Source organism: Parasteatoda tepidariorum, chromosome 5 (assembly GCF_982258835.1).
Source record: "Parasteatoda tepidariorum strain Cologne lab strain chromosome 5, Ptep-v5.0, whole genome shotgun sequence".
Taxonomy (NCBI): Eukaryota; Metazoa; Arthropoda; class Arachnida; order Araneae; family Theridiidae; genus Parasteatoda; species Parasteatoda tepidariorum.
The window spans coordinates 13,288,786-13,313,684 of record NC_141759.1 but is presented as its reverse complement, the minus strand read 5'-3'; the positions used below and the strand labels follow the sequence as shown (position 1 = coordinate 13,313,684).

General features: G+C 31.6%; 2 protein-coding genes and 1 long non-coding RNA gene across 3 annotated transcripts in view; 2 read left to right on the top strand and 1 right to left on the bottom strand.

The window, feature by feature from the left end:
• Nucleotides 1-738, top strand: part of LOC122272409 (uncharacterized) — a 29,945-nt gene extending 29,207 nt beyond the window's left edge. The window contains exon 12 of the mRNA XM_087162625.1: nt 463-738. Coding sequence (XP_087018751.1) covers nt 463-612 — 150 coding nt within the window. The 3' untranslated portion in view covers nt 613-738. The remainder of the gene's footprint in view (nt 1-462) is intronic.
• A 7,329-nt stretch (nt 739-8,067) lies between these two features.
• Nucleotides 8,068-13,106, bottom strand: LOC139426476 (uncharacterized). Its single transcript, XR_011637755.2, has 4 exons — nt 13,095-13,106; nt 12,697-12,722; nt 10,112-10,187; nt 8,068-8,336 (listed from the first exon to the last, which is right to left on the bottom strand). It is a non-coding gene; the product is annotated as an uncharacterized LOC139426476 (long non-coding RNA).
• Nucleotides 13,107-14,084: 978 nt separating this feature from the next.
• On the top strand, nt 14,085-23,512 carry LOC147808580 (uncharacterized). The gene is made up of 4 exons (XM_087162624.1): nt 14,085-14,559; nt 14,668-18,364; nt 18,575-19,209; nt 23,427-23,512. The coding sequence occupies exons 1-4, from the start codon at nt 14,085-14,087 to the stop codon at nt 23,510-23,512; spliced, it is 4,893 nt and encodes a 1,630-aa protein (XP_087018750.1).
• Nucleotides 23,513-24,899: the final 1,387 nt, after the last annotated feature.

The window sequence follows — 24,899 nt, the reverse complement described above, 5'->3', positions numbered from 1 at the left end:
TTATTTTGTATTATTATTTTCCCAATAATCACGAAATCAAAATTATTTGACGGCGTGTCTATGACCTCATTAAACAATTTTTTTAGAAAAAATGGCACGTTGGTGCATAATGGTTTGCCACCCCTGTACTAAGATATTAAATTCTACTGAGATATCTTTAGTTACCTTCGTTATAACTAAAGATATCTTAGTTATAACGAAGTTATAACTGAGATATCTCTAGTTATAACGAAGCTATAACTGAGATATCTCTAGTTATAACGAAGTTATTACGTTATACGATATACTTAGTTATTACGATATACCTTGGTAATTGCGATAACTTGAAGGTATATCGTAAGTTACCTTCAAGTTATATTAAACCTGCAGGAATATAACTTGAATTCCTCTCCCTAGATAAGAATAACAATCATCATTAATTCTGCGTGAATTTAATTCAAGTTTCTCTTTGATATTTTACAGAGCATTGAGTTGTTCAGCTATATTGGAGGATTAATTGGAATGTGGTTAGGTATCAGCCTCGTGTCTATTTTTGACCTCTTAGAATCATTGAGCTACTTGCTTTACTATCTTTTCATGAGCAAGAAACTTTCCAAGCATCGTAATATTTGAAAAAATATTGAATTGTCTGTTTTAAAGAAAAAAAGAAATATACTTATGTGGAGTATGCGGTGTTCAACTGCTTTGAACAAAATTTATCTATTTGTAAAAATGTTGAAGATGAAGAATTATTTATTAAATGTGTAATAAAAATTTTACGTAATTAATTCTTTATTTGTCCCATTAGTTGTTTTATAAGGAATGAAGATTTATGAAATTATTGTTATCTTGCAAATTAAAATACTATTTGTGTCTCCAATTTATTTGCTTACCTTCAATAAATTGACTCATTCAGAATTTTTTTTTTCTGCTTGAAGTAGAGAAGCTGTAATTTGTTGAAGTTAAAAGCTGAAATTTTTTGGCACCAGAATATTTTGCCATTGTTTCAAAAAAACATTTTTGCCTGCTGATAGGGATATTTTTAATTATAAAACTAACAAAAGTTTTTCTTTAAAATACCAAATTGTCTGAAATTGTTCGCATCTCAAATATTTTTTCGTCTTCTTTTTTTCTTTAAGTAAATATATATCAAATGTAGTAGAATTTACTTTTTAACTTCATGCTTGAATTTATCTTAACAAGTACCAAAAAAATGAATAAATGTGAAATATGAAAAAAAATATAGGATGTTGCTAGAATAAAACCATAATATATTTCGAAATTTTTAAAAATATGAATACTAAATCTAGATAATAAAAGTTTACAATGAGAAGGTTATGCTTTTTTATTCTTAATAAAGGAAATTACTTCTCATTTATTATTTCAAATTGTTTCGAACATTCTGCATTCCTCAGTTTAATTTTTTTATCGTACATTTAATGATTATTTTTAAATTCAAGTCATTCATTACGATTATTTCATTACGATTAACATATTAATTAAAAAAGGGTGGACACAGAACTGTAATATTAGTATATTTTATAAACAAAATTAGATTTTTTAATCATGAATGTGATGCAACCACGAGGGCTGTTGAGAGGAGCGAATAAAGGACAAAGATTCCCTGAATAATTAAACATCTTCATACCTTTATTCTAACATTTTTTTAATTAAACAACAATTTAAACTCTTGTCCATTTTATACCAGTCAACAACAATTCACTGTAAGTGGTGAACTTTAAGACAAATTTTTGCAATGAGTTAATCAATAAAGAGGATAATAATCATGAATGTGAAAATACGTTTATTTGGACAATGTTTTTACTAGTTGAAGTCACATTTATAAGACTATTTTTTTTATTACTACCATCGTTGAAAAGTTGGTCCAATTTGGTATAAACGACTCAACTCCGTAGCCTTGTAATTTTGAACCCAATCCAGAAAGAGGGATGTCCAGGCTCAAGTATTGAAAGAAATGTACCTGTGTGGAGGACTATTTGATGGGCTTAACTCGCAATTGCATGATATGAAAAGAAAATCCACGAAAACCTCCCATTATTAGCCTGACGGCAAGAGGACTCTAAAGCCTAACCGGTCAACCGCATAAGTATTTTACGTCAGCACTGTGCCATGCCGGCACAGCGCAAGCCGGATGCGGAATTCGTATCTACCAGTCCTGGCTGGGGCTCAAACCCATCTCATATATATATATATATATCTATATATATAAAAATCTCTTGTCACAGTTTTAGTGGTTAAACTCCTCCTAAACGGCTGGATCGATTTTGATGAAATTTTATATGTATATTCAGTAGGTATGAGAATAGGTTTATAACTAATTTTTTTTCATTTTTTGGACAGATTTAACGTATTTTTTAAATATATCTTTATTTAATCATATTCCAATCCAAACTAGACATAGAAACATAACAATTAAAAAGTAATATTCACGCACGTTGCAACAATTCACTTTAAACTCTAATACTTATGCTCGCCCTTAAAAGAAGAGCATCAAATATATTTGCAAGTATGTGAATAAAGGCAGTGATATAGCAGTATTTCGAGTTGAAAATACCAATGTGACAGCTCTTCCAGTGAATTGGGTATAATATAAAAAAAACACAACTACTTTCACTTAGTAGGAATAACATTTACCATGACGCAATGCTAAATTCTATGCCATTATCCACATAAATGCCACTATCCACATAAATCAATTATTAATCAAAAATCGAATATCAATTACTTTTCTTTATAATGCAATAAAATCTGGCGAGCAGCTATTTAAACGATCAAACACTTCGTTTGTTTATTTGTGGCTTGAAGTTAGGCTCGCAGAAAATGCCGTTCATGGGTTAAATTTAGTAGGAATAACACAACCTGTGACGTAGGCTATAGTATACCCAATAACAACGACGAAATAACGCTGTACCAAATAGGCCGGTTCATCAGCTCCAATGAAGCTGTTTGGCGTATCTTTGGATTCCCAATTCATGAACGGGATCCAACCGTTAGTCATTTTAGCCGTTCATCTTGAAAACGGTCAGAGCGTACATTTCACGAACGAGACAGCCATTGACCGAGCTGCAAATCCACCGAAAACTACACTCGCCAAATTTTTTGAATTGGGTAATCGTACGGATGCTTTTGGTGCCGTTGCACAGACATTACTCTACTCAGAAGTACCATCCTAATTCACACGGGTTCAAAAAAATGGATAACCCGCACGCAAGGCACACCGGTTGATGCATGTCCCGGTTTATTCAAATCAAACGCCTTGGGGAGAATATTTACAGTCAATTCAAGGCAGACTGAGTGCTTTTATTTTCGACTGTTGTTGGTTAATGTCACCGGCTCATTGTCATTTCAAGATATACGTAAAGTTGACGGACATCAGCATCCAACGTATAAAGATGCATGCCTTGCACTCATCTTGCTGGAAGACGACAACCAGTGGGAATGTATGATTGCTGAAACAGCATTGAACTGTACTGCAAAGCAAATTCGTCTACTATTCGCTATAGTATTAACTACATGTTTCCCGGCCTGTATAGAAACGTTATGGGATAATCACAAAGATTCGATGACTGATGATATACGGTATCAACATCGCACACGTTGCAACGATCTAACGATAACATTCAGCGATGCCATGTACAATGAAGCACTGATTGCTATTGGGGATCTTTGCATTATTATTGCCAACTTGCCACTCAGTCATTTCGGTATGCCTTCGCCAAATCGAAGTGCACCTGATTTATTAAACTGACATGAATCGTGAACTTCAATGCAATACGATAGAAATAGCAGCGATCGTTACTCGCAATGTTCCACTAATGAATGAGGAACAAAGGAGCATTTATGACCGCATTATGCTCGCAGTTTCGGCAGGGCAAGGTGGATTTTTTTTCCTGATGCACCAGGTGGAACTGGCAAAACATTAATTATTTCGCGTTGGCCGTTGCATCATCTGGCATTGCTGCAACTTTATTGAACGAACCAACGAATTGAATCTGTAGATGCAACAGTTATTGCCAGGTAACTTGGTGACATATAAATCCGTTGATGCAGTTTGCGATCCCATTGAAGCTGCAAATTTTCCAACAGAGCTTTTAAACTCATTGGATTTACCTGGCATATCACCGCATAATTTAGTACTCAAAGTTGGATCTCCAGTTATTTTGCTTCGTAATTTGAACCCACCACGGTTGTGCAACGGCACGCGATTTGCCGTTAAAAAATTTATGAACAACGTCATCGAAGTCATTATTTTAAATGACAAATTCCGGGATGAAAGTATATTACTTCCACGAATCCCTATGATACCCACAGATGTGCCAATTCAATTTAAACGCATTCACTACCATATAAGACTGACATTTGCAATGACAAAGCCAAACAATGTCAGTTTGTGTCTTAGATTTGAGCACACCATGTTTTTCACACAGACAATTATACGTGGCATGCTCTCGAGAGGGCAAACCACCCAGTTTAATTGTGTTAGCTAAAGACGGAATGACAAAAAATATTGTATACTCCATTGCACTAAGAGATTAATATTGTTGACTAATATTTTCAGAATTCGTTGTATATATAATTTATAAAAAAAAGTTACAATGAATTAAAAAAAATATTATTTGGTGTGTTGTTATTTTCACATTCCGTCATCGTTCATAGCGCTCCATGCCTCTTCCACTCATATACCACATACGCACACACTTACAATAAATAAGATATATTTTCATACTATAGAAATAATTCATGTGGCAAAACAACGTTTGCCGGGTCAGCTAGTATATATATATATATATATATATATATATATATATATATATATAAAGAGAGAGAGAAGAGAGTGGAATGATAACACATAGCCGATCACAAAAGACTTCTGGCTAGTGACACACAAAACAGCCAATCGAAATTGAGTGAAATTGTGCGCATGTGTGTGAAAAGGTAACAATTTTAAATAATGTCTGCAGAAATGTTACAACTAAACTTACCAATTATATCTTGTTTCGATTTTTATTTTGTATTAAGTGTGTGAAATATATTGAACAGACTTTACTTTAAAATACTTATATCTTTTATAAAAAATGGATCGCCGTGAATATCTTCGGCGATATCAACAGCGACATACGGTTGAACATAATTTAGCAGCACAAAATTATCGGGAAAATAATAGTAGAGTTATCAAGACGCGACAGCAGAATGCGCGGTGATGAAACGTTGAAGAGTCAAGACGTTTAAATGAAAACGAATAATATGGAAAATAACTAGAGAAAAAATGTTGTATATAAGAAGGTTTTGTAAATAATTTTTAATTTTATCATTGTTTTTCCCTACTTTTAATTGTTTTTACTTACTTTCAAAACTTCGTTCAGCCAGAAATATTAATTAACAGTTCATATTTGTTTGAGATATTTCTTAAATAATGCATAAAAGTGCAAATCATTGGTAGACAAAATGATGTGAAAGGGAAATCAATGAAAAATGAACATAGCTAGGTTTTGTGAATATTCAGCGATCTATTGCAAATAATTTTTAATTTTATTGCTTTCACTTTATTTTTTTTTATAGCAATTCAGACAAAAATGTATAATGATCAATAATATCATAATTACTTCATTCTACATGTGTTTTTTTATTAGTATTCAATATGACAAAAAAATTCAATTGCTTAATTTAATTTGTAAAATTTCAGTTACGTATGTTTTTATTATAAAATTTGCTTTTTGTCTGATTGAAACTAAAATATTTTGTCGGATGACAGTATTAAAGTTAATTGGGCAATTACTTGCAATGGTTTTTGCTTATGAAATATTACTCAAAATCGCTTATTAATATTACATGTTTTAATTTGTTTGCCATATTTGAAAGTTTTGTTTCATTAGGTTTTAATTGTTTTCAGTATAAAATTTAAAATACTTGGGGGGGAGAGAGAGATAAAGCACCATATAGGGAGCGTCCGGCATCCTATAAGATCAACGATGATTTGGATTAGGGGTAGAAATATACTGGAGTGTGCCCCTTGGAGAAATTGGCGACTTATGTTTGGCGCCACTTCTGTTTGCGCGGAACACATTGGTAACAGGAGTGGCTGTCAAAATATAATGATATTTCAATTGGAAATTTTCACCAAAACATCGGCCAAAACTTTATAGAATTGTTATGAACCCGATATGAACAAAATTAATAAACCTAATAAAATGCATTTTGAATGGAAACAAAAATTAATAGAGTAAGAACAGAAAGAAAAGGAAAAAAAAACAGCTCACTTCTTCGTTAAGCTTGAATATCCTCTGATTTAGGTGCACCGAATTCTCTAATAGAAGTTAGATACTGTCTAAATTTATCATGAATGGATTCTGTGTACCTCCATCGGCACATAAATTCGGCGAAGTACGAATCGAAAATGTCGTCTGTGGTACCGGACTGGCGATGACATTTTTTATGAAGTCCCTTTTTATGACTGCCCACATACCTTCGATCTTATTGACCAGAGGCAAAAGTAACCTTACCAGCCGGTATCCAACGTAGAACTAACGGACCTGTGAAATTACATACAAAGTTGAATATTTAAAAACTAGCGCTAAAATCTAAACCAATCAGAATCACGATGGGGTTTCAACATCGCCCAGCTTGGCAATCACAACTTGGCGAGAATCAAGGCGCACCCTCAAACATTGTCTACTCGAGTTAGGCTCGGCCACGCGTGCCTCGGATACGGAGATTAATCTCCGGCTAATGCCCTATAGTAATGTGTTAAATAATACTGCTTCCTCTCTTTATATAGGTTTATAAACTTATATAAAGCAATTTTAATACAAACAATATTATAATGCTGGTATTAAGGACCTCTGACCTTTTACAATCTATCATATTCTCTCTATGTGATGTTGGTGCAGAAAAATTGCCAGTTATTCTCTTCTCCAGGAAAACGGCTTTAATTTTGTTCGTGAAGCAAACAGAAATGTAATTGCGTAGCAATTATCGGGGGTTGGCGAGTGGCAGCGAGCAGGGGGTGGAGTATATATATATATATATGTATATATATAGTATATATAGTATATATATATATAGTATAGTAGTATATATATATATATATATATATATATATATATATATATATATATATATATATATATATATATATATATATATATATATATATATATATATATATATATATATATATATATATATATATATATTTTAATCAGCGACTCGCCTACTTCACCGAATTCTTTCACCAACGATTATCGTCCATTAACGCGAAGTCATCTCCAACTGCGGCAGCTTAAGGGCCTATTAGACAAATCAAATTCGCCGTCACTAAAGGGTCATCTTTGGCGCCAACCTCAAAAATTGCATACTGCGAAGTTTGAAAATTTAGAAAAATTTGCATTTGTGACTCTTTTCTTTCATTTTATACAAAACAAATTTCTTTGTACCATTATTTTATACAAGACTTACTTTATTATTTCATTGTTTTGAGCAGTGTACATGAAAAGGTTTCTTTTCATTGTTATGAAAATGTCATTCCATTAAATTTTCTTTCAAATAGAAATAAAACCAGAAATATCAGAAATATTTAGTTTTTTTCCGAGAAATATTGTTTAAAGAAAACATCTGGTATCAAAATATTATTGAATGGCTAGCTAGGTCAGTAGGCTATTTGTTTATTTTAAAATTTCCATTTTCCTCTGTTTAATTTTGTAGCCTTGTTTAGTGAAAAATATCATCTCATGAGAACTATGATCTTCCTTTCAACCCCTTACATTTGAATTCAAACAGAACATTTTCAATTTATTTGACTTTAACCAACTTTTATCTATTTAGTTTTAATCTAAAAAAGAATTTTAGTCTTCCTCTAATCTTGAAAAAATGTTAATATACATCCTCTAAGCACCTGAAATTTATTAAGTAGTTAATTTATTAAAAGACTGCAGGCAAATCGATAAAGTAAACAGCCTTTTAATCTGCAAGATGACAATAATTCTATATATTGCATTCTTTTTAACACATTTCCTATGACAACTAAAGACTCAAAAGCGTAAAACCTTTTATTTCACTTTATTAAAGGTAAATAATCTGCTGTATTTTTACAAATAGAGAAATAATGCTGAATGCATTTGCACACTGTATGCTTCATATTATGATAATATTTTTCTTTGCTTTCAAATTGACATTTCAATATTTTATTTTCAAACAACTCGATTTTTGAAAAATTTCTTGGGCATGAAAGGATAGTAGAGCAAGTAACACAAGGATTCTAAGAGATCAAATATCGAAACGAGGCTGATGCCCAACCACATTCCCATGTAACCTCCTATGTAACTGAACAATTCGATGCTCTGTAAAAATAAAATTTGTAAAAAAAATATACACATGAATATAAGTATTTTACATTTTATTATGCATAGTAGAGTGTCTAGTTTTTGTGTTCCGAACGTAATTACTATTTTACTACATCCACGTTTTAAATAGAATTTGCTTTAATAATTCAACTTTATTTGCATTTTTGGAAGGAATATCGCAACTAAATCCTATAATTTCCGAAGAAACCCGAAATGTTAAATATGGTTATCACTGTCCTGCAACATCTTGATGCATCCCTCCATTGAGTTATGTTATTGAGCCAATTTTGAGCCATCAATTGTACTTCAATGTGATGAAATCTCACAGCCGGTTTCGGTAATTTTTCATATTTCCTTTTATCATTATTGTTCGTGCTTATTTATCTAAATTAAAATTGTATAATCCAACAAATGAAATAAAATGCATTTAGATGTTATCATTTGCTATCACAATAAACTACTTAAAAAATGAAATATTTACAAGTTATTGGAATGTATTTTCGTACTCTGCCTCCTAAAAAGCGAACCACCCTCAATAACTTTCGATCTAATGAGTGGACCATCTGATTTCGCTGAATGATCTTCACGTTCTAGGACTCAAACCTTAATGGTTCAAGGGGGTGACCTCAAATATGCTCATTAGTTTGTACAGATGATATTTTAAGTTACAAAATCAGACCCAAAGCGAACTTTCTTTGCATAAAAATGCCTTTTTTTCGGTGGATTCATATTTTTGACCCCCAAAATATAGGGAACAGCCGTGATCTGGGAAATATGAACCACGTCAGGAGGGTGGTCTAAATTTTGGACCACTGAATGCTAATTTTATTTAATAATAATTTTATTTCGCTATATTTCGATAATGCTTTAACAGAATTGTAAAATTTGTTTGTCCAAAGATACATCAATGAAAAAAGCAACTTTAAAAAATTATTAATTATTTTTTATTATTTTATTTCATAATGATTAAAAAATTTCGAATTGTAAGATACACAATTTTTTACATCATTTTTAAGAATATAATTTTACATGGCAAATGCGATATTTAAGCAAAAACATTTCATAAGAAATTGAAAAAAAAATTACAATTCTTGCTAAGAAAATCAAAACATTCGGTATTTAAACCATTTATTTTGTAATTTTTCCATTCATATAGTAACGGTTTACCAAAAACTCTATTTTTTTAAAAAAAAATATAGTTCTTGTAACGAAACATTTAATAAAAAAAAACTGAAAACTAAATTTATTAGAATAAATAGTTTCTACGCATGTTCTGAAGTATCATAATAAAATTAAAAAATTTTCACACACATACAAAATTTTTCACTTTTTATGAAATCATACTTCTTATTATTGTTAATTTTACCAGATTTATTACAAAAACGTTTCTGTAAAAATTACCAAGCTCTTTGGTGTTCTCAAAGAGCCAGTAACGTGGTAAATTAAATTTTAAAATAGTCTTGTGGTTTTGAAAATGCTTTTTATTTTGTTCCCGACAATATTTTGAAGTCGAAACAAAAGGGAAAAAAGTAATTTTTAGAGAAAGAGAACGTTTTTGCATTTTACACTTACGTTATTTCTTAACGTAAAATTGAACAGCAAAAATTATGTAACATATTGAATGTTATCCAAAAAACAAACATAAACAATTTTTTTAAATTAATCGGGTTTCTTTTATTGCGCCCTGCACCCCTTCAACTTTTACTTCAATACTAATTATGACACTCAACTTTTTATGATACATACTCTATGATATGAATTCCAATACTTACTTTATACTTAGGTTCAAATATGTGTTTTGACAACTGGAACTTTCGGAAAGATACGCTAAGAAATACATCACTTTTCCTGACAAAGATATCTTAATTAGACTTATATTAAAAAAGTAAGTTTTATCTATGTTAGTGCTTATTCTTAGAAATAGTTTATAGTAGGATATCTACAATTAATGTCTTAAGAATAAGTAAATTATTAAATTATGTCAGTTTCGCAAATTTTCCTTTTTCTTAAAAAATAAAAGACGTTATTTTGAATTGCATTTACAAAAATGTCAATTTCAATACATTTGAATAAATGAATAAAAATTTATGTTTTTAAAATGAATTTCATAAGTATTTATTAGATTAAGGTGTGTAAGCAATAAATTCGTAAATTAAAAATTTTATAATTGATTTAAATTTGTAAAATATTTAATATTTAATTTCTAAAACTTATATTCCGTTAAATAACAAGCCAAAATATTTTTTTTCTCATTCTTAATTTTAATTATGAAATTTTTTAATAAGTGAGAAAAATATATCCCTCCTAATGAAGCGTTTTAAAATATCGATAAACTCTAACATTTAATAAGAAAGATCTTAATACTTTGAAACTCTTAGCTATGTATTGTCGTTGCATTAAATGAACAGTAAGATGAGATTTTAAATTAATGTATAAGGTGCGCTGAAATATTTCAAAAGAAGAAGGTTCTAAAGCTGGCCCCGATGCATATTTTCCAGTAAAAAAACTATCCATCTTATGACATGGTTTAAAAAAATTTAAGACATATACGAATAAATATCCACAACATGTTTTTCAAACAGAAAAATTGTTTCTTTAAGAATTATTTTTTTGATATTTTTTTGTCAAAAGCAGAGTTATAACGCATACATATTGTCAAATGTAAAGCAATAACGCATATACATTTTCAAAAGTAGAACAATAAAGCTCTTTATTTTCAATATCAGAGTAATAACGCATATACACTCTATAACAAAAAAATCGACGCAGTAAGAAAGAGTTGTCCGATTGTGACGAAAATTGGTGGATAGGAAGACAATGTACAGAATAGTAAATGATTCCAATTTCAGAACAATTGAATAATTTATTGCAGAGTTACAGTAACAAGTTCAATAAGGTGTTGACCCGCATCTAGCCAGGATAAAATTTGCCACACGGCGTGGCATAGACCGATAAAGCTCCCGGATGGTCTCTTGCGGTATTTCCTGCCAAATTCAATCCAATTGTCGAACGAGGTCATCAACATTCCGTGCCAGATGCAATCGTATTCCCATCATATCCCAGACATGCTCAATAGGAGAGAGATCTGGTGATCTGGCAGGCCAAGGATGAGTTTGACAAGCTTGCAGACAGTTCACAGCAACACATGCCGTATGTGGTCTAGCATTCTCTTGCTGAAAACCCAGCTCAGGGTGCAGCGGAATGGTAGCAAAACAGGTCTTAGGATGTCGTCGACGTACCGCTGTGCAGTAAGTGTACCTCTATTGACGACCAAAGGGGTCCGGCTGTAAAAGGAAATGGCACCCCAGACCACAATGCCTTGTTGAGGGCCGTTGTGGCGTGCAATAGTGAAGGCAGGATCCCCCCTCTGCCCTGTGCGTCTCCAAACACGTCTTCGATGATCGTCAGGACAGAGTTGGAAGCGGGATTCATCGCTAAAGACTATACGTCTCCAGTCGGCATCATTCCAGCCTGATCGTGCGTCGATTTTGCTCGTCTTAGTGCGTTCTTGGTATGTCGATTTTTTTGTTATAGTGTGTATATTAAGAGTAGCAAGATAATACCCTAATAGGAAAAAAATAACACAGTATCAAATTTTAAGAAACCACTGATTGTGCAGAGAGGTAGGAAGAAAAAACAAAATCCTGCACATGAAAAAAAAAATCCGGTACTTATACTGAACTAGTGATATAATATCACTTCTGCATAAAAAATATAATAAACATAAATTCTGGTAATAAAACTTAAGTGCATGTTATTTAAATTTCACATTTTGTAATTTTTCTGTTCGAATGGTAACGATTTAATGAAAAGTCTGTAGTCCTTATTACGACATATTTAGTAAGTTTACAAAGCTTAAAAACAAACTTTACCGAAGATTTGGTATTTTTACTATGTTCAATGGTCCGATAAAACATTTACGACATTTACGAACATTTACGACAATTTCAACGTTTACTTAATAAAATAATATTTAATGATTTATTTTACCACAATCCATAATCAAAGAATTTAGGAAAATTTTAATGTGAATTTTAATTGCTTTTACAGAAACAGAAGATCAGTGCATAATAAAATATTCTGAATCCTTTTTTTCTCAGTGTAGAAGGAAAAAAGGATGAGTTGAAAGGTGACTTTTGAAAATGCCACCTATTTTCATGAAATAAACGAAATATTCGTAATTTTAATTTTTATTTCAAATTTAAATAAAAATTATAGTCAAAATATACTAAAATTCACCATGTTTTTGGTTACATGAGAGCAACAAAATGGTCGGAAATTTTTAACCAAGTTCTTTGATTATGAAATTGATAAAGTTAATTATAAAGTGTAGGCAGGTGAGTCTTTATGAGCTTACCTGCAATTTATATCATCTTGATCACACTGAAAAAAATATTAAAACACTGATTATTCAAACTGAAAAATTTTTTGGAGTTAATTTTAAAACACAGATAAATTTAAGTTTACTTCTTTAAGACTTTGTTTTACAGAGAGGGTGTTCTATAACGTCCACCCTTGCGATGTATTGTTAGAATAATTTAAAAATAAGATAAAAAAATTATACCAATCGGGGGGATCAACGATTATTACTTCAGCAACGAAAATACAACAGCGACATAGAAATCTGAGAAACCAAAGTACAGAAAAGGGAATGCAATAAACAATACACCAAGCTAGATAATGAAGGAAAATTAGAGAATAACAGTTGTTGCACTAAAAGAAATGGACTTTCAAAATTGAGTGTAAGACACTCACTTTTAATTTCATCACATACTCAAAATAAATTCGATACACACATATTCAAATTCGATACTCGGGCGTACTCATATTTTTTAGCGGGTAAATACAAAAAATTGAAGCATCACATTCTCTTTTTTCTAAACTAAGTGTGGTATGGGACGCAAAAAAATGAGTGTGTCATGTATTTATTTCTGAAAATATATTACTGTATAAAAAAGGAGTGTGAAGAAATTTTTATATGGTCTGATGTTTTCTAGTAGATCACAGAATTCAAGTATCATTATCCTCTGTAGGTGGTTTCAGCTGGTAAGTGACCACTACAATCAACCTGCAGAAGAACCAAAGTTGCGTGATCAAAAGCAAAGAGCCAATCTATCTAGGCCTGCCTTCGGATCATCACCACGGATGTTACCCAGACCGTTGCCAAATGCCTATTACGTAGCTCAAGTGCGACACATACTATTACCCCTGTGGCAACTCAAGCCACGAATAAGGTTAAATCCCCACAAAAGGGATTTCTACCTTTTGTCTTCCCTAACCGAGGGAGAATTCAATCAGAATGAAACTTGTACTGGCGAGATAAACATCTCGTGGAATCGGAAAAATCCGATTTGAATATATAATGCATAATCAGGAAAATTTTATGTTTATTTGTGTTTATGTTTAGTGTTCCTATTGTTATGTTTAATAAATAGATAAAAAAGGACAAATTTGGAAAATCATTACAATTACGGACAGGATATCACTATTGAATAACGCAACCTGAAGGCTTGATAAGTAAATATTACATTTGGTGACCAACGGACGTTATCTAGTATGGAATTAGGAAATTGTGGTAATTTATAAATTACGAATCTATGAAACTATTACGAGAAATCTATGAATTACGAACATTCATTAAAAGGCACGGAATAAATATTTTTTGATGAAAATATCTTCAGATAGTGAAACGCTGAGATTTGAGGTAGGTCCATTTTTCTTTGTTCCAATTTATTGATATATAAAATGGATTTAGAACGAATTAAGGAAAAACGAAAAAGGTTAAGAATTTCATTTAGTAAGCATTTAACTAAGATAGAAAATACGATAGGAATTGAAATTTCGAATGAATACACGAAAGAAATGAAAGTAAATGAGCTTTTGAGCTTAAAATCTCAGCTCACAGAAAAATTAAATGATTTAATTAAAGCTGATGATGAAGTGCAGTTAAAAATTGAAATAGAGGATATGGCAGCTGAAATAGATTTAAGTGAAGAATATAAAGATAAGGGTGTTGAAGCGAAATCGAAAATAGAAAGGAATTTAGAAAATTTAATTGTTAAACCACAAGGTGTAATTCAGATAAGCGAGACAAATGTCGCGGCAAATGTAAATAACTCTGTTCAGTTTGTACCACATAACGTGCAAAATACTTCTAACATTCAAAACGAAACTAAAAATATTGTCAAACTCCCGAAACTAAATATTCAAACTTTTTACGGTGATTGTAGTTATTTTTTAGATTTTTGGAATTCTTTTGAAGTTGCAATACACAATAATGCTTCATTATCGAAAATAGAAAAGTTTACATATCTAAAATCCTATGTAGGAGGAGTTGCATTAAGTGCAGTATCGGGATTTTCACTTACGGATCAAAATTATGACGCGTCAATACAATTGCTGAAAGATAGATTTGGGCGAACTGATATTATAATATCAACACATATGCATAAACTGTTATTAATAGATCCTGTTAAATCTTGTAATAACATTGTTGGATTAAGAAAAATGTATGACGCAATAGAAATCCAAATTAGATCTTTACAATCATTAGGAGTAGCTGCAGGAACTTATAGTAATCTTCTATGCCCAGTAATTCTACAAAAATTACCCGAGGAATTAAATTTAAATTTTAATCGGCAACGTAAAACAGATGAATTATTCGATATTTCTTTGTTGCTTCAATTTATTAAAGATGAGGTAAATTGCCGAGAAGCAGCATTATTATTAGCGAATCCTAAAAATGCAACTGTTAGAGATTATTCATTTAAAAATAAAACAGATCAAAGTTACCCTAATAGGCCTCATTATTCGAATACTAAAAGGAATGATTATTCGGGCAATAAATCTAGCGCAGCAGTTTTAGCTACACACGTCGAAGAACGATATTCACACCCTCATAAATTTGACTCTTACGCGAAAACAAATTACAATTCAAAGCGAAACTTTAATACTTCCTATTCTGATAGACATGTGAATAATTTAAAATGCATTTTCTGTTCTAAAAATCATATGAGTCACGATTGCTTGTTAAATGTGTTTGAGAGGAAGAAAGCTTTAATGTCTAAGGGCTTATGTTTTATATGTTTTCAAAATCATTTAAGCAAATTTTGTGATAGGAATTATCAAAAATGCAAACAGTGTAATTCTTCTTCTCATAACTCTTTAATTTGTAATGGGAACGAACATAATGAAAGAAAAAATGTTTTGGCGCCAGCGGTTGACGCCGTGCAAGGGGGGAAAGGGGGAATCCCAGAAACTCAAAATGCTATATCGTCTATGATTTCTCTTTCTTCTAAAGAAAATAAAATAAAGAGGAGCGCTTGTAATTCGATCTTATTGCAAACTTTTTCGGCTGAAAGCAAAACAAAACAAGGAGTTAATATTCAATTGCGTTGTATGTTAGACGGAGGGGCGAATAAATCTTTCGTTTTAAGAGAAATAGCTGAGTCATTAAATTTAGAAGTGATTAATAAGGAATCATTAATTATTTATACATTCGGAAATGAAATCGCAGAACAGCGCACATATGATGTGGTCGAATTAACATTACAAAGTATAAAAAATTCAAATCGAAAGATAAAAATACAAGCGGTGGTAATCGACTCGATTACTTCGGCACAAATTAGCATTCCGTCTCAATGGGTTAGAAATATTGCTATAGAAATGGGGCTTGAATTAGCTGATGTTAGTACCTCCAATAAAATACATGTTTTAATTGGTTCGGATTACATATCACAAATTTTAGGTGAAAGGAACGTAAGAATTAGTAAAAGATTGATCGCAGTGGATAGTATTTTTGGAGCTTTACTACAAGGACAGGATAAGGAATCCAATTCACCGGAGGTGCCAGTCAATCATTTATTTGTTGAAAATGAAGAATTAGATTGTGATAGGATTAAGAATTTGTGGTCATTGGAAGCAATCGGGATAAATGCAGATAAAAAACTATCTCCGTCAGATAAAGAAATTTTGGAATCATTTGAACAAAATACGACATATTCAAATAAAAGATACGAAACTCGATTATTATGGAGGGCGGATAATAGAGAATTGAATAGTAACTATGAAATTGCAAAACGTCGTTTATTTAGTTTAAACAAAACATTCGAGAGAAATAAGGGATTATATTTAAAATACGATGAGATCATAAATGAGCACGTGCGGGAAGGAATTGTTGAAAGGGTAGAAATGGATTTAGATAAAAATATAAATACAGGTTATTTTCTCCCACATCACGCTGTAGTACGCGAACAAAAGGACAGTACAAAGGTTAGGGTAGTCTTCGATGGATCTTCAAAGGGTAAAGGGGAATTGTCATTAAACGATTGTTTAGATTGCGGTCCAAACTTAAATCCGGATTTACTAAAAATTATTTTGAGGTTCCGATTGCACAAAATTGCAATTTGCGCTGACATTCAGCGTGCATATTTGGAAGTAGGGATCGCAGAACAAGATAGAGAATTTTTAAAATTTTTGTGGATAAAAGAAAAGGGTCCTAATCTCGATCTCAGCAATCACAATATCCAAACTCTTCGATACAAAAGGGTTACATTTGGAGTTAAGTGTAGTTCATTTTTGTTGTCAGCAACAATAAGATTACACATAGAAAAATATCGCAAAGACTATGGTGAAGCGTGTGAAATGCTCCATGAACTCTATGTTGATGATATGATCGACGGAACTTCCGACGTGCAGGATGCCCTTCGTTTGAGTAAGGAGATGATATTCATTCTTGGACAAGCTAGCATGAATCTACGCAGATGGACAACAAATTCTCCGATTCTTAGCGAAGCATGGAAACAAGCTTTTATAGATTGCCGAGAAACATCTCAAGAACTAGGCGTACCTTTAAAGATTTTGGGACTTATCTGGAACAATGTTGAGGACAACATTAGATTCGACATTCGACAGTTTGAAAAGCTGAGATTGCGCAAGGCGATAACTAAACGAATTATCTTGGCAGCAGGCGGTATGCTTTTTGATCCCATTGGACTAATGAACCCCTTCAGTATTAGAATAAAGCTTTTGTTACAACAGATTTGGGAAAAAGGCATTTCATGGGATGAGTGTGTTCCCACTGAAATAAAGGACACATTTATTGATTGGTATAACGAATTAAAGATAATTCGAAACTTGGAAATACCTAGGCAATATTTCGAAGAACTGGATTGGGAGTCATTAGAGATTCATATTTTTTCCGATGCAAGCCCTAAATGTTATGGAGCTGTAGCTTATTTCCGGATGAAGAATATTACGAGCTGTATAATGTCTAAATCTCGCCTAGCCCCTTTAAAGAAGCTTACTTTGCCGAGGTTAGAGCTGATGGGAGCATTAATTTCCGCAAGAATTGGAAATTATCTTAAAGACACTTTCTCTAAGTTAAATGAGAAAAGAATATTTTACTGGACAGATTCTACAATTTGCCTACACTGGATCAAGGGACAATCCGATGATTGGAAGCAGTTTGTTAGAAACAGAGTGATAGAAATAAAGGAAAAAACCAATCCGGATCATTGGCATCATTGTAGCGGAAAAGATAACCCTGCAGATAAACTTACACGAGGAATGAATGCACGAGCTCTTTTAAACGATACTGTTTGGTTATCGGGACCTCCATGGCTAAAGGAAAGGAATATCCCATACGATGAAAGCGCCTCTTGTCCTGACTTGCACAACGTTGTAGGAGAGAGACGAAAAGTTGTAACTTTACATTTAAAAACTGTATCTATTCAGCCGTTACTGAATCTTGATAATTATAGTGACCTAAACAAAGTTTTCAGAATTACAGGTTACATATTTCGTTTCATTCATAACTGCAAGGCAGCGCACGAAAAGAGAATAGGAGCAATCACAGCGAGTGAACTAACCAACGCGGAAACTTACTGGATTAAAGTTGTGCAACGAATTGAATTTGAAAAGGAATACCTGGATTTAAAAAACAATAGTCCCATACATCCAAATTCGAAATTATACGATTTAAATCCAATTTTGTCAGCTGATGATTTAATAGCCTTAAAAGGAAGGTTACAAAATTCAGATTTCGATGTTCAATCAAAGCACCCAATTATCACCCCAAATAAGACAAAATTTACAGAACTCTTAATATTTAAAGAACATAAAAACTTGTGTCACTCTGGTGTTTCGGATACACTTACACAATTGAGAGAACGATTTTGGATAATCCGAGGCAGGCAAGCTGTAAAAACTTGTTTGAATAAGTGCTTTAAGTGTAGACGATTTAAAGTTAAACATGGAATTCAGGTAGTTGCTCCATTACCTGCAAATAGAACTTGTGAAGCCAATCCATTTGAAGTTGTAGGCATCGACTTTGCTGGTCCTGTGTACTCAAAGGACCATGATAAAATTTACATCGCATTATTTACATGTGCTGTAACGCGAGCAGTACACCTAGAAGTTGTGTCGAGTTTAAGTACAGAACATTTTCTTTTGTCATTCAGACGATTTATCTCCAGAAGAGGCATTTGCCGGATTGTAAACTCTGATAATGCTTTAACTTTTAAAAGTGCTGACATTGAACTCATGAGACTATACATGAACATTAATGAACTCGAAGTTCAGAACTATTTTAGCAAAAGGGGTATAGAGTGGCAGTACATCGTTGAACGTGCTGCATGGTGGGGAGGATACTGGGAGAGAATGGTTCGAATAACAAAAATCGCATTAAAGAAAATTTTAGGGAAATCATTTGTTTCATTTGAAGAATTGCAAACTATTTTGGCAGAAATTGAAGCTATAATTAATTCGCGTCCATTAACGTATGTTTATAATGAACCTAATGAACCATTCCCTCTCACTCCTGCTAACTTTTTAACTGGAAGAAGATTAACAGCCTTACCTAATTGGTCAGGTAATGCAAATTTTGAATTATTTAAAGGTAAAAGGGATTTGATAAAAAGATTTTTGTATAGGGAAAAGATTCTAAATAGTTTTTGGAAAAGATGGAAAAAGGAATATCTTCTTCTGTTAAAAGGTGCAAATTTCAACAAATATGTAAATGTAAACATTGAATTTAATGTAAATGATATAGTTTTAATAGGTGACGAGAAAATACCAAGACAACTTTGGAAGTTAGGAAGAATTCTTGAATGCCACAAGGGTCGAGATGGCAAGGTAAGATCAGTCTCTGTGAAAACGTCTTCAGGGGTCATAAGACGCCCAGTACAGTTATTGTATAATTTAGAAATTGCATCAAATGAGTGAGTAACAAATTACAAGTTGATTATGAATAAGTGACTGTCTTTATTCTAATTCGAATTTATGTTTTTTTTGCTGATATTGTTTTCATAAATTTTTGTATGATTCATTATTTATGTCGTGAAGTAATGTGGAATTTTGTTTGGTAGTAATGTAGAATTAGTATTAGTATAAATTTAAATTCTATTTGTAAATTGTTTTTGAACTCTCTTTCGGGGCGGGAGGATGTGGCAACTCAAGCCACGAATAAGGTTAAATCCCCACAAAAGGGATTTCTACTTTTTGTCTTCCCTAACCGAGGGAGAATTCAATCAGAATGAAACTTGTACTGGCGAGATAAACATCTCGTGGAATCGGAAAAATCCGATTTAAATATATAATGCATAATCAGGAAAATTATATGTTTATTTGTGTTTATGTTTAGTGTTCCTATTGTTATGTTTAATAAATAGATAAAAAAGGACAAATTTGGAAAATCATTACAATTACGGACAGGATATCACTATTGAATAACGCAACCTAAAGGCTTGATAAGTAAATATTACAACCCCCTCATGCGGATTTAAAACGCTTCAGCTATCCAATTTCTTTTTTTGAATTAGGTGTTGCTTAAATTAGAAAATTACAGTGGTGACGACTGCTCAGCTTTCTGTTAAAGTTTAAATTATTTGGTAGTTAGTTTAATAAAACTTGCGGAATAAAGGACAATTGCCTTAAAAGATATCCCACGAGTTAATTGCTATAATGTTGCAATTCATTTGATATTTTGAATTTTCGATACATATAGGTGGAAAAATTATTTGAATTGAAAAATTGTAAATTTAAAATAATTAAAATTTCTTTACCACTCGAAAATATTTTTTTCACAAAGTGGAGTAAGCTCGCATCTCTAAAATATATAATCATAATTAAATTAATGTTAAAATGTTTTGAAACATTACTTTTCTTACAAAACTTTTTTTTGAACAATAAATACAAAATATGGTTTGTTGTTAAATGTTTTATTATTATGCATTAATTTAAACCTATAGTTTAGTTTTTGGCACATATGACCCTTACGTATAATAAAAATAACAAACTATCAAAGCATTAATGGTAATTAAATCATGCAATAAAATGTATTAACATTAATTAATATCATGCAATAAAATTAATCAAACTACATATATATTTACCAAACGTGTACTAAATTCTATTTCATCATATTTAACATCGTATGTCTGCTCACTTCATAACCAGGATTTAATATGAAAAACAAAGAAACATTAGCACTACATGGGTAAAATTAATTAAAAAAGAACAGAAGTGTTAAAATTTTTGAAATTAAAAAAACAATTGTATTAAAATTACTGTAATGTGTGGCAATGACAGTTATAGTGAAAAAACAACATAATTTTTGTTTAATGAAACCAATATATGCGATATTTAAATCAGACATTTAGAAATTTTTCTGTTATATATAGAAATGGTTTTCCAGAAATTCTTGTTTTCAAACTATAGTTTTTATTACCATACATTTAGTAAAAATTCAAAACTGAAAAGTAAATTTAAATGAAGAAATTGTTTTTATGACATACTCTATGGCACTATAATAAAAAAAAAATATTTTATCACATTCATCAAAATATAGCATATATTATAAAATCCTATTTTATTGATAGTTTTACCAGAACCATTGCTAAAGCGTTTCGGGAAAAATTACGGAGTATTTGGGTGTTTACATACTTCCAAAAACTTTTAAAGTTTACCATATTCTAGTAGTTTGGGCCTTATGTTTTTACTCAGTGTATTACTGCATGCTTTTGAAAAAAGATATTTGAGAATACATAATTAAAAAAATAACTTTTCATAATCATGAAAAATGTTTTATCTAAATTTATATCTGATTAAGCAGTTATTTTTGAAATCACAAACAGTAACATTTTATGAACTGAAACTATTGTATAATATTATAAACAAATTTCCGTAGGTAAATTCTTATGAAGGAAATCAAAAAGATAATACTTGATAATTATGATATAAAATAGTTTTCAAAAAATTCGAAAAGTGTAAAAAGAGACTTTATACATTTAATTTCAGGTAGTTACGTATTATCCAGTTGAGCATTAATACCGCTTCTGAAAAAAAATTTTCAAATAGTTCAAACTTCACTGTCAAATTTTTTTGCAAACATTAACTTATTTTTTTTATTTTGTCAATTTCTTTTTTATCAATTACTCTGTTAAAATAAAGTTGATAGATACTAAAATAACTTTGACTCGATGCTGGCGAAATTGGTCTATAGAATAATATAATTCCTTTCGTCGAGAAAAACTCGTTTACTATCATACTATGATAAAATCACACATGATTAATATTCGAAGCTTATTCATTTTTTTAAAAAAGAAATGCTACCAAAAACGGCATTTATTCTAGAAATGAAACAAAGTGTTTTGAAAACTCCTTAAAATGCTTCTAAGAGTTCGAATAAAATGTGTTACTGATTTATGGAATGTACGAGTTTTAAATTAATATCAAATAAAAAGTGGGAAAAAAGTACAAAATAATTAATATTAAATTTAAAATAGGAAAAAAAGAATAATTAATATTAAATTTGAAATAGGAAAAAAAGAATAATTAATATTAAATTACAAATAAGAAAAAAGTACAAAATAATTATTATTTAATTCAGAAAAAAAACACGAAATAAAAAGAGGAAAAAAAATAGATATTTTTTTATTTAAAACAGGAAAAAAATACAAAAATATATTAATTTAAAAATATGGAAAAGTTCAATATAACTATTATTATATTGAAAAAAGCTAGAAAATGCAAAATAATTAATACTATACTAAGGACATGAAAAAAAGTACAAAATTAATAGTAAATTAAAAAAAGTAAAATTTTTGTCTAAAACGTGATGAGATATCCTTAAAGAGAACTCCAAGTAAAGAATAATTTTCATTTTCAGTTTTCTTTGAAATTTCCCAATTATTACTCACCGACATGCGGGTTGGCATTTGCTGCCGCAGTCTTTAATCATTTCATTAGTTGTAGTTTTTTCATCTGAAATGTCAAAAAAGATAAGACTAGTAATTGTATCGACACTGTTTATGTTATTTTATGCATCTATTTATCTCAAACTATTGTCAGTGCTCGATATAGCAACTTGTGGTTCTGACAAAATTGAACGTCGTCAATAAGGTCACTATGTCGTGACAACGACGACGACTATCTGAGCTTTGTAAGATGCCTGCCCGCCTCAGCGGGCACCAGACCTCTTAATCTATGTTGTGTCCTAGGGCGACTGGAACTAATGGCATAGAAGGATAAGATAAGTGGAGGAGTTCAAGGCACTTGGCGGCTCGAAATTTCTGCATGGGCAGATCAAATCTATGTCGTGAGGGCACAAAATTATAACAAATAATAAAATATATATCATAAATACTGGTAATATAGTTAATTCCAGGAATAAAATTAATACAAATACCCTTTTACCGTACTTGCTTCGATATCAGAATTTTTAATCATTGAAAATAAAGCTGGAAAATAAATGTTTTTAAGGAGCAATGGAAGTAAATTAATCGGGAGGGATTACTAAATAAACCAGGGGGGATTATAGTGTATTGGGGAAACACTCTCAGTGAGTCTCTGGTACCTTGCGGACCTCTCGGAAATCACTTTTTGATGGACCTGAGGGATAGCTTTAACTAAAACACGTAAGTAATGCATCCTGATTTGCGAGCACTCATTCAACTGCTTAATGATTGGACATCAATCAAAACGTGACTCAAATATTATATATAAGAGTAAAAACTGAAACTGGAGAGCTTGCGAATACGATATCCAGGTGACTTGTGAAATAATAAATAAAATTCTATTTTTGTGTAGCTTGTAATTTTCTTGATACAAAGGTCGCATTGGTGACTTGCGGACGTGATATGATCACGCCTACTTCGATGGATGGTCCACATTGAATAGTTGACTTGCTGATTGTGACTGCGTCATCGTTCTCCTCGCTGTTGCTTCTCAGTCTCATTTATACACAACGGAATCCTGCATACACTCAACTGCTAATAGCAACAGATGAGTGACTACACACACACAACGATGAACTTAATAAAGCTCTCATAACTAAAGCTCGAAAACCGGTGACCTTAATTCAGCTCTCCCGGTCATTCACAAATACAGCAACTAGTGGTATCCGTTCATCGAATTCTAAATAAAATTCTGGTGGGAGAGGATTGTGGCGCAACTACCACTTCGAAAATTAAACATCAATTCACTAGTATGTAAGACATGCTAACTTGATTCAATCTTAAGGTACCTTTTGATAGATGAAGGTTGGCATTGTCTAATGAACTTTCCGTCAGAAGTCGAATCTTTTATTTTCATTAATGGATCAAATTTAAGAGACGTTTTAATGTTTATTTGTAGCCTAGATTTGTCAAAAAAAGTTAGAGGGGCTATAATTTGTACTTGATATCCTATGCATTAGAAAATTGAAAACAAAATATGCGTGAAAGCTTTATCAGGAAAGTAATTAACTTTTGTGAATGAGGAGAAGCATCATCCTTTAAGAAAGGGAATTTTTTTTTTCATTACCAGACTCCTTAAAAATTACTTTTTAACGTTTAATTAATTTAAATTAAAAAAAATATTTAGAAAAAACACTGAATATATACGGGGGATATTTTCTTGGGGCGGATATATCGTTTTCCGAAAGGCAAACTAATTTGTGTTATGACTAAGATTCAGATGAACTAAATTACAACATCTAATTAATTTCCAATAAAAACAAAAAAGTGAAAAAATTGGGAACAGCAAAAATTTCTAGTTTTTGAGAGACAGAAGGTGTATTAGAGAAAACATACTATTGTTTTTCATCACTACCGCCCATATAAGTCACAATCTTAAGTGCTTAAAAAATGCTGAAATACACTCTATAACAAAAAAATCGACGCACCAAGAAGGAGTTGTCCGATTGAAACAAAAATTGTTGGACAGGAAGACAATGTACAGAATAGTAAATGATTAAAATTTCAGAACAATTGAATAATTTATTGCGGAACTACAGTAACAAGTTCAATAATGTGTTGACCCGCCTCTAGTCTGGATACAAGATGCCACACGGCGTGGCATAGACCGATAAAGCTCTCGGATGGTCTCTTGCGGTAATTCCTGCCAAATTCAATCCAATTGTCGAAGTAGGTCATCAACATTTCGTGCCAGATGCAATTGCCTTCGCATCATATCCCAGACATGCTCGATGGGAGAGAGATCTGGTGATCTTGCAGGCAAAGGAAGAGTTTGACAGGCTTGCAGACAATACATAGCAACACGTGCCGTATGTGGCCTGGCATT